This window comes from Thalassophryne amazonica, chromosome 9 (genome assembly GCF_902500255.1).
Source record: "Thalassophryne amazonica chromosome 9, fThaAma1.1, whole genome shotgun sequence".
NCBI lineage: Eukaryota > Metazoa > Chordata > Actinopteri > Batrachoidiformes > Batrachoididae > Thalassophryne > Thalassophryne amazonica.
Window position 1 is genome coordinate 58,503,564 of NC_047111.1, and position 15,034 is coordinate 58,518,597.

General features: G+C 41.1%; 1 protein-coding gene across 2 annotated transcripts in view; it reads left to right on the top strand.

Moving 5' to 3' along the window:
* LOC117517183 (transcription factor COE1-like) overlaps positions 1 to 15,034 on the top strand; it is a 284,424-nt gene that overhangs the window by 192,926 nt on the left and 76,464 nt on the right. For both annotated transcript variants that reach the window (XM_034178112.1, XM_034178113.1), the window contains exons 7-8: positions 3,481 to 3,562; positions 10,367 to 10,508. In XM_034178112.1, coding sequence (XP_034034003.1) covers positions 3,481 to 3,562; positions 10,367 to 10,508 — 224 coding nt within the window. The remainder of the gene's footprint in view (positions 1 to 3,480; positions 3,563 to 10,366; positions 10,509 to 15,034) is intronic.

Below are 15,034 nucleotides of genomic sequence, written 5' to 3' on the forward strand. Positions count from 1 at the left end.
GGACTAGACAGTGGGAGGTCAGCAGGGGTCACTGTGGCTATCCTACTCTGTGATAGGCTGTCACCCAGGGGTGAGAGGTCAAGATAATTAGGCATGCTGAATCCCACTGCTGGTGTTCTAACGAAGCCTGAGATCATTAACGCAGAGTTCTACACTCAGACCTGCCACTGAGCTATACGCTGCACCATCACATTCACACACACACTCTCTCACACACACACACAGACACATGCACGCACGCACAAACGCACACCTCTGCTTTGTTCTCACGGTCCAGTACAAGGGCTGTCATCTTTTGAACAGCAGAACACCAGTTGCAGTTACAAAGGAATTGAGTTGATGCAAAAAAAAAAAGTTAAGAAATATTATTTTTACACAGTTGTTCTGTATTGAAATACACACAGTTAGTCAGATATTTATTTATTTGTGATAAACTGGACTCAAACATCACACACACACTCAGAACATAACCCAGCAAATTTGTAGAGAGGAAAATGGAAAGAAAGTATTTATTGCCTAATGTCGCCTTGACTGTGACATTGTGTTTGGCTCTCATTTTTATTGAGCTGTAACACACATAATGTATGTACATGTAAATGTGGGCATGTGTGCAAGAGGGCGCCTTTTTGCATCTGCCAGTTTGGCCAGCTGGCTCACACCAAAACACAACCTGGATGTGTTTGTTTGGTGGCGATGGCCATCTGTGTGTTTGATTTATCCCGTAATATAGATTCATAACATCAAAAAAAAAAAAACAAAAAAAAAAAAACTGGAGTCAGAAGTCTCCCCTCTTTGTTGTAACAGCTTTGTTTCAGGGTTAGCAAGAGGAAAATAAGGCTGCAGGTGCAGTAACATGTTTGGCTGCTTAACGCATGAGAAAAGGGGTTTGTAATTATTTCAGGGTGGTAATTGTTTTGTTTTTTTATACAATTAAAGGGGTCCTATTGTGCAGAATCTTTTTTCATCGACTTTTTATTGCTACATATAGGTGAGGTTTCATGTCAAACATTCCAAAAGTCACGCAGTTCTGTGACCTTTTATGTAGAGGCTGTCATGCTATCAGCAACATTTAGGACTGAAACTGCTGGTTGTACACATCTCTGACATATGTAACAATACTCTGTGTCGGCCTTTCTGCTTGCTCTGTGCAACACAACCAACCCTGACTATGGCAGCAGGAAGACAATGGTTAGTTTCTGCTAATAGCGAGGGTGGGACAAGCAGCAGCTCCTTTCTTTTAGCGCAACAAGAACAGAAACCTTTCTTTTGTCAGAAATCTGAAAACGCTGTGACACTTGATGTTCAATATTAGTTTTCTGAAAACTGTATGTTCATTTGCAATAATGTGGCCTTCGTGTCGTCATATTTCTAATGACGGCGGTGCAAAATGATTAATTTTCTTCCACAAATTGGGACAACCTGTTTCTGGGTTAGTAAGGTACAGGCTTTACAACATGGGAGGCAGCAATAATATTCTGGCCAAGTCTGTAATGCTAACTCTCCTCAGAAGGTTTTTTTTTTGGGGGGGGGGGGGGGGTAATCTGGTTGTATTGTACACCCTGGGCAGTCTTGTATCCTGTCCAGGGTGTACCCAGCCTGACACCCTATGACTGCTGGGGTAGTCTCAAGCCCCCTGTGACCCTTAACTGAAGTAAGCGGGTATAGATAACAGACGGATGGACGGCTGTATTGTATTTTCTGAGAATTGACTAGTATGACTTAGTTATCCTGACCGTCGCCGAGCTGTAACAATGAAGTCTATCAGAGTGGATGTGGAGCTGGAAGCTAGCTTGTTGCAAGTCAAAGTTGTGTACCACCTATTTGTGCAAATGTTGGTTAATCTCCCCCAGGACAGTGCTGTCCACTACAATGTGTTGCTACCCATACATTTTTATTGATTGCAAATAAGTTTATGTTGACGAACAAAGTGTGAAAGAGAACTAGTGTGTATGTTAGCAAACCACGTTTCACATTATTGTACCTTGAAGTTTGGCTTCACAAAACTGTAAAGTTTTGGCCAAAATGATTTACTAGCAGGAAAAAAGGCTTCTTAAAACTGAATTGAATTGTCTCATTTGAGGGTGGGCACTAAAGGCGTACAACATGACGTAATTTCGCTACTTCTGGAGACAGAAACACGACACTTTCTCTGAGTTTTTGGGCAAATTACACACAAACAAAGTGAAAATGTAAAGAAAAAGTGATGATGCGGTGGAAAGTGGACATGTGTTTATGACCCGGAGCTCAAACATGTCGAGGCGGTTGTGCAGGTGAGAGAACATATCTACTCTGGTTAGCTGTGTAGGCTAACACTTACCGACACGACCTCTCACATTTGCCTCGTCTTCCCTTCTCCACTGGGAACCAAAAAAACAGCACTTTTTGCGACTGCTTGCAGACGAAAACAAAACAGTACACTGTTTTCCCCTGTGAAGTTATGCTGTGTATACATTGCACAATGGGAGCAGCTGTCCCCTTAAGTGGTCAAATCCCACGATAACACTGGTACCACAGTCTCTTGTACAAAGAGACTGGTAGCATGTTTTTGAAAACATGGCTGTGATTGGTCCATCTGATACGTTGGCCGCTATTGGCTATCACGCCACGCTCTGTGATTGGCTGTGGCGTAACCGCCGAAAATGTGAAAAACAAACTGAAAGACTTGAAAAGTGAGATAAACTAGTTGCAAAATGTAGCAAATGTTGGGGGTGGGAGTTTATCTCACCCCTGTCAAACCAAAATGGAAACCAGGTATTTGCTTTGTGTGTCTGGAATTCGCACGGCAACCGAAAACATTTGGAGGTTTGAGGAGTGGAACCAACTTACTATCCTCCTTGCGTTGCCGCCATTTTGATTTTGAAACGTTGTAAACAAAGGCTGCAGCCAATCAGAGAGCGACGTGTCTCAGCCAATCAGCAAAATGTCACAATCCTGACTAAAAGTCACGTGACCAAATAACTTGATACCGACTCCTTTGCCTTGGCTGGAGGAGTGGAACCAACTTAATCCCACGATATCACGCAGGGTTCAAACGAGACTGCGCTGCCCTATTATGCTTTGGTGTCACATCCTGGTGGTAGCCATGTGTTAGCAGCCCACACTGGTATGAGCGTTCAGAATGCTAGACTGAACATTTAGCACCACTTTAAGAGTAGACTACTAAGAACAGCCAAAACCAACAGACAGTGGAGATACGTCACTCTCCAGTAACAGATCTTGTTCACTTCCTGTATTTGATGAGGTTCACGTAACGGTTGGCAGGAGCAGGATGAGTGCTGGCACAGACACTGCCACCGTGGCTGAAAGCAGCTTTGGTGTAAGAGTATAAATCGGCCTTTGCGAATTCCTCAAGCAATTTGATTTTGAATTTCTAAAAGTGCAAACTATTACATTTGTAATTAATTTTGACATGTCATCAATGAAAGCAGTGTTGTTATCCTGTTTAATGCTAAACTGTATGTGCTCTCTTTTTCCATCTAGATTCTTCCTGAAGTTTTTCCTCAAGTGCAACCAGAACTGTCTGAAGAATGCAGGAAATCCACGAGACATGAGGAGGTTCCAGGTAAAGGATATATATATTCACATTTCATTTGTTGTCTTTTTTTGTCTGTCTGCCTGTTACCTCCTTTTTCCTGACTTTGTGTACACAGCACTTTGATATTTGGGTGCTGACAAACTTAGTGTTCTTTTAACTGTTTACCACGGTGTGTTAGAGTTGAAAGCAAATTAAAAACATGCTCAAAGTCCAGACTTTCATTTTGTTTGTCAAGCTAGATAAAGTCATGTCAACAAAACAAGTAGAATCAGATTTAGTACTTTACCAGAGTCAGCGCAGAGGTTATAATCATGTTACGACGTGTATATGTACTGCTGCCAACTACTTACTTTTACTGATACATTTATTTATCATGTCATTGCTGACATCTGAGGATACTTGTATACAGCTAGAATGACTTCGTGTCAAACAACTGATTAGTTACTGAGACGCAGATGAGAAGTGACACTTGCGTTGTGAGGAAATGTCTCCGGCAACATTTTGGCTACGTAGCACGTTTTTCTGTGCAGGTGCCTCGATAGTGACGACCTCAGTGGCTGGTGAAGGCTAACAGGAGGCCTGTATTCTACTGGGCTCTAGCAGATATATATACACTCAACAAAAATATAAACGCAACACTTTTGGTTTTGCTCCCATTTTGTATGAGATGAACTCAAAGATCTAAAACTTTTTCCACATACACAATATCACCATTTCCCTCAAATATTGTTCACAAACCAGTCTAAATCTGTGATAGTGAGCACTTCTCCTTTGCTGAGATAATCCATCCCACCTCACAGGTGTGCCATACCAAGATGCTGATTAGACACCATGATTAGTGCACAGGTGTGCCTTAGACTGCCCACAATAAAAGGCCACTCTGAAAGGTGCAGTTTTATTACACAGCACAATGCCACAGATGTTGCAAGATTTGAGGGAGCGTGCAATTGGCATGCTGACAGCAGGAATGTCAACCAGAGCTGTTGCTCGTGTATCGAATGTTCATTTCTCTACCATAAGCCGTCTCCAAAGGCGTTTCAGAGAATTTGGCAGTACATCCAACCAGCCTCACAACCGCAGACCACGTGTAACCACACCAGCCCAGGACCTCCACATCCAGCATGTTCACCTCCAAGATCGTCTGAGACCAGCCACTCGGACAGCTGCTGAAACAATCGGTTTGCATAACCAAAGAATTTCTGCACAAACTGTCAGAAACCGTCTCAGGGAAGCTCATCTGCATGCTCGTCGTCCTCATCGGGGTCTCGACCTGACTCCAGTTCGTCGTTGTAACCGACTTGAGTGGGCAAATGCTCACATTCGCTGGCGTTTGGCACATTGGAGAGGTGTTCTCTTCACGGATGAATCCCGGTTCACACTGTCCAGGGCAGACGGCAGACAGCGTGTGTGGCGTCGTGTGGGTGAGCAGTTTTCTGATGTCAATGTTGTGGATCGAGTGGCCCATGGTGGCGGTGCGGTTATGGTATGGGCAGGTGTCTGTTATGGATGAAGAACACAGGTGCATTTTATTGATGGCATTTTGAATGCACAGAGATACCGTGACGAGATCCTGAGGCCCATTGTTGTGCCATACATCCAAGAACATCACCTCATGTTGCAGCAGGATAATGCACGGCCCCATGTTGCAAGGATCTGTACACAATTCTTGGAAGCTGAAAATGTCCCAGTTCTTGCATGGCCGGCATACTCACCGGACATGTCACCCATTGAGCATGTTTGGGATGCTCTGGACCGGCGTATACGACAGTGTGTACCAGTTCCTGCCAATATCCAGCAACTTCGCACAGCCATTGAAGAGGAGTGGACCAACATTCCACAGGCCACAATTGACAACCTGATCAACTCTATGCGAAGGAGATGTGTTGCACTGCATGAGGCAAATGGTGTTCACACCAGATACTGACTGGTATCCCCCCCCCAATAAAACAAAACTGCACCTTTCAGAGTGGCCTTTTATTGTGGGCAGTCTAAGGCACACCTGTGCACTAATCATGGTGGTCTAATCAGCATCTTGGTATGGCACACCTGTGAGGTGGGATGGATTATCTCAGCAAAGGAGAAGTGCTCACTATCACAGATTTAGACTGGTTTGTGAACAATATTTGAGGGAAATGGTTATATTGTGTATGTGGAAAAAGTTTTAGATCTTTGAGTTCATCTCATACAAAATGGGAGCAAAACCAAAAGTGTTGCATTTATATTTTTGTTGAGTGTATGTTTACTTTTGAGAGGTAGAAATGGACTGGTTGTCTGCCTGGAGAGTTGCCATTGAGGACCTGAGGCAGTTTTACACGTTGTGGTAGATTAACCAATGTCCAGCAGCAGCACATGCTCCTAAACCTGACCTGACTGCTAACACATGATCAAGTTAAGTTAGCAGTACCCAAGGATCCTCTAAACAGACCTTGTACTGAAACCATCCATTGGTCACTTAAGGTAAGTGGTCCAAGTCTCACAAGCAAACAGTAGATCAGGAAGTACCAGAATCCTAAAGAGTTGGACCTTCATTCACCTACAAAGATATCAGCATGACCAAACAGGGATGGGAACTGAGGATGGACTCCAGTTGAGAAAATCAATCAATTCAATCAATTTTATTTATATAGCGCCAAATCACAACAAATAGTTGCCCCAAGGCGCCTTATATTGTAAGGCAAGGCCATACAATAATTACGTAAAAACCCCAACGGTCAAAACGACCCCCTGTGAGCAAGCACTTGGCGACAGTGGGAAGGAAAAACTCCCTTTTAACAGGAAGAAACCTCCAGCAGAACCAGGCTCAGGGAGGGGCAGTCTTCTGCTGGGACTGGTTGGGGCTGAGGGAGAGAACCAGGAAAAAGATATGCTGTGGAGGGGAGCAGAGATCAATCACTAATGATTAAATGCAGAGTGGTGCATACAGAGCAAAAAGAGAAAGAAACACTCAGTGCATGATGGGAACCCCCCAGCAGTCTAAGTCTATAGCAGCATAACTAAGGGATGGTTCAGGGTCACCTGATCCAGCCCTAACTATAAGCTTTAGCAAAAAGGAAAGTTTTAAGCCTAATCTTAAAAGTAGAGAGGGTGTCTGTCTCCCTGATCTGAATTGGGGGCTGGTTCCACAGGAGAGGAGCCTGAAAGCTGAAGGCTCTGCCTCCCATTCTACTCTTACAAACCCTAGGAACTACAAGTAAGCCTGCAGTCTGAGAGCGAAGCACTCTATTGGGGTGATATGGTACGGTAAAATGGTTCAAAATCTTTCAATCCATCGGATTCATGTGCCTCAGATGTTATGTTCCTCTTGTCAATCCCAGCATGTTATTTGGGCACTTCTGTGTTGGAAAAACCTACATTTCATGACAACAACAAGGAAAACAGCTACACTGACATCGAAAGCCTATGTAGGCCAATCATTTTTCACACAGCAAACTGATCAGAAATCAATAAAGAATCAGACTGATGCCTCCATAAGCTCTTCCCAGACGTCTCTCAGTCTCAAAGGGACATGAATATCACTGCCGACATAAGTGAATGTCTCTATACGTTCAGCACTTTCACCACATTCAGATACACTTCTGATGACTGAGTCCTGGAAATAATTGAAAGCCTGGATTTTAGTCTTGATCCAGAACAATCGCAAACCCAGACACTTTGATTCCTTACTCAGCTTCTGAAGAGCCGTAATCAGTGTATCCGTTGACTCCGCAAAGACCACAAAGTCATTAAACCAAGTAAAACAACAGGATGAGTTTTGAAGTTTTGCGGACAATCACAACTCAGTCACAGTGCAGATGGTCATTGGTTCACACAATATACAACAAAAGCAACTTACTTTTCAAAGGCACAGGATTCCTACGTTCACCAGCCAACCAACCAACAAAATGAGCGCAATGTACACATAATGCAGAGAAAGGGAGAGTGGTGTTGAAAAAAAGAGAAAGTGGTTGTGAGTAAGATTTATGGGAGAGCAGTCTCTATTATTTCCTTATCTTCATGACCACAACACAATCAGGAAGACACTACTCCAGTCTGAGTGGAAAAACTGGACGCCCAGAAGATACTGATAGATTTATTACCATGGCGCCTGGGTTTGTGTGTGTGTGTGTGTGGGAGAGAGAGAGACATATACTGTACAGCGGTGAGTGTGTGACAGAATCTTTGCCTCTAATTGTGCAGATCTATTGTAGTGGAACCAGAGAAGACAGATCTGTTTCCTGGGAGATAATTAAGGGCCGGACCCATCAGGAACTATTGAACAGGAGAGGATAGACACCGCACACATGCGCGGAGTGCGGTCACAGTGACGCGGCCTGTGTTGAGTGTGTTGGTAATCGCAGTGATAACAGGTTACCTTTAAACAGCTTTTCACAGTTTTATGCTTCTAACTCCTGTGGCAATGATCTCTAGCCCCCCCCCCCCCCCCCCAACACACATACACACGCACACACACACATACACACACATACAGAGTTCATAATCCCTCATTTTACTTTTGTTTTCTTGCCCACTTTCCTTAATTGTTTCTCTCTTTTTGGCAGTTACTCATAAGCAGTCTGGTAAACTGAAGCAAGGAGATCAGTTCATGGATGTCCCCAAAACATCTGTGCTATTGAAAACATCTGTAGCTAAATTTCTCTTTGGAGTCGTGGGATCCAAAACTCCCTGTCCACATATGTTCCGTTAGGTTGCGGTTGGCTTCCTGATAGGAAAAAATTGCAAAACGACAAACTCACGTGATAATCAGAACCTCTGCCGCAATTCACCTGCAAGCATACACGGTCATCCTACAGTGCGGCGCCCACCATCTGGAGTGTCACATTCATCAGGATGATCGGGAACAAAATTTTGGACTGTTCAAAATGTCGATGCCGCTAGAAATCATCACTGGCAAGCTCATGCAACTTTACTGGGCGGTCTGCAATGTCCCAGGAACTCTGCTGCAAGCTGACAGCACTGGATTTGTACCAAACACTGATGCAGATCTGTATCCAATCCATTATCGTAAAGTTCACCGAGGCAGTGCCACAAGCAGGTAGCAAAATATTCCATCATGTGAACAAGTGTCACCAGTGGCAAGGTACCTGCCACCTTCAGCTCCGCCCCTTTTTCTATCCTCAGATGCTGTTGCTAACTGGAGTGTACCTGGAAGGTGACAGGAGCATGTGGACACTAAGCATAAAATGCTATGAGCATGTAAACAACATGGGACTCCTATTGTGCAAAGCCCAACGCAAGTGTCATTGCTAGCTTCCACCATATACAGTTGTAATTTTTACACTCAAGGACCACTTCCTCTAAATACCACTAGCACTCCTGTGGGTGTGTTGGCCTCCAAATCAGTTGTGGTCAGAGCTGGTGCTTTGATATTTTATCGCCAGAAAGTGTTTGTGCCTTACACCAGCAAAAACCTCGCCTAAAGTCCAATACTCTGTAGCATTCAACAAAGAGTACAACAGTCAGATATGCCTTATATAAGCGGCTTCACAACACACGTACACTCTGCCTGCACACGTCATCACCAGTCACTTACAATAGTGTAATGTTAATAGGATGGCAAAGAGTAGGCAAAGAAAAAAAAACAGTGAGAGGAGAGAGAAAAAAATTTTAGGAGCTCTCCCTCTCTCTCCCCCTCCCTCTTTCTCTCTCTCTCTCAGAGACAGATGTCATTTTATGTGTAAAATACACCTGGAAAGAGAACTGATAACAACATTAAATGAAATAAGAGTCAGCACTCAGCAAAACAACAAACAAAAACCCCTCACCTTGCTTCTCCACTGCTTCACCGCGGGGAGCTTTGGTGTCTACTGTAAATTCAAAATTCTGACATATTGTGACACTTGTCGCTTCCTCGATACCAAAGCTCTGTGTGACTGCCGCAGTCCAAATTAAAGGAAAGGAAAGGACAGGTTCCACTAATTGGTTTAGATCATGTTTGCAGTACACAATGAACATGCTAAAACCAATCCATTTGTGCACAGATCAGTTAGTTTTAGATTTGAGATGGTATGTTCTGTTGTTTAAATAGCAAATTCCGCTCAGTCTGGTCACAAAAAGGCTTGTGTTCTCCTAACAAGTTCTTTTTGCGTCACACAACAGATTTGGCCATTTGGGGATTTTTTTTTTTTATGCTGACCTGTCCTTGGATAATTACATCAATAATTTATCTAGAACAATTTTTTTCAGCTTTTGAAGAAGAAAACTTGGAAGACTTTTATATCAGGAATATTCAGAGAAATTGCTTCCAACCTTTATATATCTAGGAGATTAGATTACTCTAATACTGTTTCAGCTTGTTTATCTAAAAGGCTGCATCCAGTCCTAATGCAGCCGCCAACGTCATGAGAATAAGCCCGTCACCCCAGTTCACTACTCCCAATACAGTACAGAATAAATAGAAAAATTCCACTCTTAGTTTTTAAAACATTAAATGGCTTGATCGATATCATATTCTCAGTTGCTTACTGCTTATAGCACATCTCCAGATCTTAGATCCTCCAGTAACAATCCATTGTTGATGCATAATTAGGTTTGAGATCCATTACCTCTGAATATTTAAATATATAAAGCTGTTTTTAAGTTAAGTTTTTTTTTTTTTTGCCTGTTTTAGTTGTAAATCTGTACTGTTTAACTGTTTATGAAAGCAATGCAAAATTTTAATTTTTTTTTTGCTCACTAGCTATTGTTTCTTCTCTTCATAAAAATGACAAATGTGTGTTTATTCTATTTTTGTGCTAGATTTCAATTTTTTTGTGTTTATGATGTCTCTCTCTCTCTCTATCTATCTATCTATCTATCTATCCCCTTCTTTTCCCATGCCTTGTTTGGCTTCAGGTGGTCGTATCAACTACGGTGAGCGTGGACGGACATGTCCTGTCAGTCTCTGACAACATGTTTGTCCATAACAACTCCAAACATGGCCGACGGGCCCGCAGGCTTGACCCCGTGGAAGGAACGGCATCTTACCTCGAACACGGTAATGCAGTTGTGTGTGTGTGTGTGTGTGTGTGTGTGTGTGTGTGTGTGTGTGTGTGTGTGTGTGTGTGTGTGTGTGTGTGTGTGTGTGTGTGTGTGTGTGTGTGTGTGTGTGTGTGTGTGTGTGTGTGTGTGTTTGTATACAGCAGTCTGGCCAGCAGATGGTTGATGGTTTAATCCTATCAGGTGATTCCTGCCCCTCCATCTGGCTAATCCAACCCACTACACACACACACACACACACACACACACACACACACACACACACACACACACACACACACACACACACACACACACACACACACAGCGAGTTTGATGAAAGCTGATTTTTAACAGACAACAGTTTGATGTTGATGTGATATGGGATTGGATCCTATGAGCTTAGAAGGCAATACGATGTTGAAGTGACATAAAGCTGATTGTTCATTCTGAGCCTTCTGTGTATTTCATGTATGTAGTTAAAAAAGTGATTATCTCAGACCATTCTCTTCAAAGAGACGATCTTTGGGATAAACAATAAGTAAACACAAGAGATGGGGAATGCAAAGCCGCTGTCAAAATTACACAGAGACATCTTTTATTGAGTTGATGTACAGTATGGGAAGGCAAAAAGGAAGAAAGTGTCCTCATCTACACAGCATCATAAAATAATATTTTAAGATCTCTTTATTGATCCCCTGAGGGAAATTAAATAGAAAAAAGTGAAAGAAGAAAACAAGAGATGGGCACTGGATTCCATGATATAATATACAAAGAACTAAAATCACTGTCAACATCAATAAACACTTTTCTTTTGCAGCTCATGTCTGTGAAAGTGACTATCAAGACAATTGTTTTTCAAATTACTTCACTTACTGGTAAAGACTACACTGAACTTCAATATACATTCATAATAACTTTTTACTTCATTTGTTTTCAAATTACTACTCATATAAAAAATTATCAGGTTTAAAAATTTATAACTGTGTGTTGAGTATATTGTAGGAGAGCTAGGACCACCCCATCAACTTTTTGTTTGTATGTTCCCAAAAATAAATACTAGCCTCAAGCCACAGTGTAAGACCTAACAAGTTGATTTTACTTAAAGGTGTAGTGCCACTGGGTTTTTTAAGGTTTAAGTCACACAAAGAATTTTCTTTGGCACCACTCTAATTTTATTCTTTAGCATTTAGATAAGGGATTCATAATATGATATTGCTAATATGATCAAAGGTCATGTTTTCTGGAAACAATTTAGAATTTCAACCCCTGAGGAGGAGAAATATTCAAGGGAACAGATGCTATGACCAACAAATAGTACAAGCCCTGGCAAAAATTATGGAATCACCGGTCTCAGAGGATGTTCATTCAGTTGTTTAATTTTGTAGAAAAAAAAGCAGATCACAGACATGACACAAAACTAAAGTCATTTCAAATGGCAACTTTCTGGCTTTAAGAAACACTATAAGAAATCATGGAAAAAAAATTGTGGCTGTCAGTAACGGTTACTTTTTTAGACCAAGCAGAGGGAAAAAAATATGGAATCACTCAATTCTGAGGAATAAATTATGGAATCATGAAAAACAAAAGAACGCTCCAACACATCACTAGTATTTTGTTGCACCACCTCTGGCTTTTATAACAGTTTGCAGTCTCTGAGGCATGGACTTAATGAGTGACAAACAGTACTCTTCATCAATCTGGCTCCAACTTTTTCTGATTGCTGTTGCCAGATCAGCTTTGCAGGTTGGAGCCTTGTCATGGACCATTTTCTTCAACTTCCACCAAAGATTTTCAATTGGATTAAGATCCGGACTATTTGCAGGCCATGACATTGACCCTATGTGTCTTTTTGCAAGGAATGTTTTCACAGTTTTTGCTCTATGGCAAGATGCATTATCATCTTGAAAAATGATTTCATCATCCCCAAACATCCTTTCAATTGATGGGATAAGAAAAGTCCAAAATATCAACGTAGACTTGTGCATTTATTGATGATGTAATGACAGCCATCTCCCCAGTGCCTTTACCTGACATGCAGCCCCATATCATCAATGACTGTGGAAATTTACATGTTCTCTTCAGGCAGTCATCTTTATAAATCCCATTGGAACGGCACCAAACAAAAGTTCCAGCATCATCACCTTGTCCAATGCAGATTCGAGATTCATCACTGAATATGACTTTCATCCAGTCATCCACAGTCCACGATTGCTTTTCCTTAGCCCATTGTAACCTTGTTTTTTTATGTTTAGGTGTTAATGATGGCTTTTGTTTAGCTTTTCTGTATGTAAATCCCATTTCCTTTAGGTGGTTTCTTACGGTTCGGTCACAGACGTTGACTCCAGTTTCCTCCCATTCGTTCCTCATTTGTTTTGATGTGCATTTTCGATTTTTGAGACATATTGCTTTAAGTTTTCTGTCTTGATGCTTTGATGTCTTCCTTGGTCTACCAGTATGTTTGCCTTTAACAACCTTCCCATGTTGTTTGTATTTGGTCCAGAGTTTAGACACAGCTGACTGTGAACAACCAACATCTTTTGCAAGATTACGTGATGATTTACCCTCTTTTAAGAGTTTGATAATCCTCTCCTTTGTTTCAGCTGACATCTCTCGTGTTGGAGCCATGATTCATGTCAGTCCACTTGGTGCAACAGCTCTCCAAGGTGTGATCACTCCTTTTTAGATGCAGACTAATGAGCAGATCTGATTTGATGCAGGTGTTAGTTTTGGGGATGAAAATTTACAGGGTGATTCCATAATTTATTCCTCAGAATTGAGAGATTCCATATTTTTTTCCCCTCTGCTTGGTCTAAAAAAGTAACCGTTACTGACTGCCACAATTATTTTTCCTGATTTCTTATAGTGTTTCTTAAAGCCAGAAAGTTGCCATTTGAAATGACGTTAGTTTTGTGTCATGTCTGTGATCTGCTTTTTTTCTACAAAATTAAACAACTGAATGAACATCCTCCGAGGCCGGTGATTCCATAATTTTTGCCAGGGGTTGTAAATTTAGAAGTGATTTACAAGAAATCTTATGGATGTTAACGTAAGATGGGACACAGGTAATCTCAAAACATCACACATGCTCTTCTTCCAGTAGTTAGTCTGCATGATGCAGATAAAAGTAAAGATAATATTCACAATTGAATCCACCCCCCCAGATAAATATCTCCTCTTCATTAAAATGAGCTTTAATCTTACATGTTACAAAAATGAACCTACATTATAATGTTCTGATTTCGGTAGAAACTAAATTTTTTCAATTTTGTGACATATGAAAGGCCCTATAGCTTTAAAAAACATGGAAACCGATTACCTGGAAAAAGATAATTAAAGGACAAGTACTTTTTTCATGTAAAATAACCATTTTAACCAATAACCACGTTTTACATGAAAAAGTGCTTGTCATTTACTAATCTTCTTCCAGGCAATCGGTTTCCACTTTTTTTTTAAGTAAAGTCAACTTGTCATGTTTTACAGTGCAGATATTCAAGATGGTATGCCAAGATGCCAAAATATTTTTTTAAAAATTGAAACATTAAAATATATGACATATAAAGGACCTAATTTTCAAAAATATTACATGAAAAGAAAGTTTTAGGTCACAATAAAATACATTTCTGTCAAAATAAGTTGATTCACAAGTTTTAAATTTGTGTTTTTTTTTTATTTTAGAGCTGTTCTGTGTTTTGGAGTCATCTATAAAGAATCTAAAAAAGTTGGTTTGGTTTTGTTCTTGGGGGTGGACGGGATACAAAGGGTGGTCTCCTACTATATTATGTGTGCTGCACTGAACAGGACAACAGCCAAGGATGTAACATGAAGAAATATAATGTTCAGATGCAACAGGGACAAAATTACTCCAAATCAAATTTCCCTTCCCTTTAAGTTGCTAACTGTCTTCTACACTTGAGCAAAATAGAAAACTTTTGCCTCACTATGTACTCCATGATTCAAGGCTTTGCAGTGATGATTTATTTGGTTCATTTTTCAATCACAGCTTCCTTTCCTCAGGTTACAAAGAATAACACACTTGGCAATAACTGTCATAGAAAGGCCAACCCCATAAAGCAAGAAGATGCAGGGGAAAAACAGCCTAAAATGAAGTTTAGTGCCACGTCTTCTATAATGATAATATATGGACCACCGATTTGACTGGTTGAGTATGAGGGCACACTCATCTGCACACAGTGCATTTCTGATAAACATAATTCCATAGCATTGGAAGACACCATGGCAAAAAAGTATAGTTACTTTAAACAAAAACTGAAATGTCACATTTGTTGAATCATTTGGATAGATAAACAAATACATCTCAGTGTGCCACAAACAGAATCACAGCGTCTGGTTCTGTGAACCATCAAGGAATGTTCACCCCATTACTGTATATCCTCGAAGATAATCTTGGTATCTTTGGGAAACTTAGAGGGTGACTCGTACTATGTTGTAATTCAGTTCTGAATGTATGATACAGTTACTGTGCCATAATAATGACAGATGTGTTATGTTTCTCTTTTGGAAACCATTCATTTTCTTAGGCTG